The 2,193-nt window shown below is 28.9% G+C and overlaps 1 protein-coding gene across 5 annotated transcripts in view; it reads left to right on the forward strand.

Moving 5' to 3' along the window:
- LOC106462927 (palmitoyltransferase ZDHHC3-like) overlaps positions 1-2,193 on the forward strand; it is a 39,505-nt gene that overhangs the window by 16,087 nt on the left and 21,225 nt on the right. For all 5 annotated transcript variants that reach the window (XM_013922905.2, XM_022390498.1, XM_013922898.2 and 2 more), the window contains exon 3: positions 426-647. In XM_013922905.2, coding sequence (XP_013778359.1) covers positions 426-647 — 222 coding nt within the window. The remainder of the gene's footprint in view (positions 1-425; positions 648-2,193) is intronic.

Raw genomic sequence — 2,193 nt, forward strand, 5'->3', positions numbered from 1 at the left:
ATACATTTTCAATGTTAGGTGCAAATGGTAAACTATACAAGTTTGACAATTACTAGAATGAATTTATTTTTCTGTAGTTTTTCTTTTCTATGTAATGATTATTTGTATATTTTAGATTACTATATGGATTTACCTTAATGACATATGAACTTGGTCATCATTAAAATCATATAGACTAAGCACACTAAGTACTTAGGAAAGAAGATGTAAAACTTTTGTTTTTATGGATAATTAGAGTGGAGATTTACATATTAGAACAAGGAATAAGACATGTATTTTAAAAATTATTTTTTTTTGTCTCCTTCCATAGAATATTGCTACAAAGAAATGTTTTTACTATGATTCAGAATCACTTTTATTAAAATCTTAAATAATGAAATATATATTCTTCATTTTATGTACCTTACATTATTTATCATGTTCAGGGTGCAGTACCCCAGGGTAATGCAACAAAAGAAGCTGTCCAGCAGCTAGGGTTGCAGGAAGGACAAGTTGTATATAAATGTCCTAAATGCTGCTGCATTAAGCCAGAAAGAGCTCATCATTGTAGTGTTTGTCAGCGTTGCATTCGTAAGATGGATCATCACTGTCCATGGGTCAATAATTGTGTAGGAGAAAATAATCAGAAATATTTTGTGCTTTTTACAGTAAGTACTGTTTCTTTTGAGCTCCAATTTAGTATTCTTTGTTTTGTACATACCAGTTAATTCTTTTAAAAAAAAAGCTCTTGAGCATGATAAAGTTAGAAATTGGGCAAACAAAAAAAATCATTTTTAAATGTTATATGAGTGTAAAAATATATAATTTATACACATGATTTATCTATGTACCATATTTTTAGAATATGTTTTATCTTAAAGTGTATATATGTTTCTGCTGTAACTATTTTACGTTTAAAGATATCAAAACTCTGAGAGGGCCATAACAAAGCAAATGGAGTAAAAAGGCAAATTTAATAATCTATAAGAGACTGAAGAAAGGTATCATCTCAAAGCATGGTCCAGATAACGAATTTTCATTAAGAGACTTCAAGGAATGCTAAAGGATTGTACTAGAAATTATTACAAAATAGATGTTACAGGTTTTATACTAAGAATTGAACAGGGTCTTTATTGGTGCTTTAGAATCACAGAAATAATTATGCAAGATTTGGAAAGTTTCTTATAGAACCTCAAAAAGATTCTGACCTTATCCAATTGAATAATGTACATTTTCAAACAAGATTTCCTCATGTACAATTGGGTAACGGTATAAGAAGAAATTATATCCTGTAGGATTATGTAAATTGCATAAAGCTTCTTATTTGAAACTAAATATGATCTTACAATGTTTTATAAAGTTTTATTCATAACAGATTTTAGATATTATGTATTCCAAACATCTAAAGTTTTTCCATGGTTTTTGTAGCCAGAATCAAAATGAAACAAAACATTTTTTTGAATCATGAAAACACATTTACATGTGCATAAAATTCAACCAGACATAGTTTATTCAGTTTCAATAAATCCCTTTTTAGCCACTGTTACATATTAGAATTTCAAATGGTCTGAAATTGAGTTAATTGATAAATTTAAATTTAGCAGTTAAACTGTACTTTGGACTAAGTAGTTAAGTAAAAGCCGATATATAGTCAGTTTATGATATTTGCCAACAAGATTGATACACAGTTTTCTTTTTTAACACAAATACGTTTTAATATACACACAACTATACAATAACAATTATTACAAACATTAATTTATAAACAAAAGTTTTACAAACTTTTAAGCAACATAAAGTCTTCTTTCTAGTTTGGAACTTCCTTGATATCTTATCGAGAGCTCATGATGAGTGAGTTGATTACGAGTTGATATAGGTACAATTCACTTAGTAGGGAGCTAGCAAGCTCTGTAGTTCTCGCTGATCACATGCCGATTACAGGTTGAGTTTCACCAATGACATTAGATAATGTTTTCATAAAAGTACTGATGTCTGATGTGAATCCACTAAAGTTGAATGATTTGTAATGTTTGAAATTTATAAATGTTCCTGGTCAATGTATCTGAAGTTTCCGATTAATAAGCGTTAATCATAGTTGTAGCTTGTGAAGTTTTTTTAGCACACCAAATATAGCAAACCAATAATAGATACTCTCTTTTGGTGTGTCGCGTTGGTTATATTTATAGGCTGTGGAGGCATTTTAGAAATTTCAAT

Source organism: Limulus polyphemus, unplaced genomic scaffold (assembly GCF_000517525.1).
Source record: "Limulus polyphemus unplaced genomic scaffold, Limulus_polyphemus-2.1.2 Scaffold49, whole genome shotgun sequence".
NCBI lineage: Eukaryota > Metazoa > Arthropoda > Merostomata > Xiphosura > Limulidae > Limulus > Limulus polyphemus.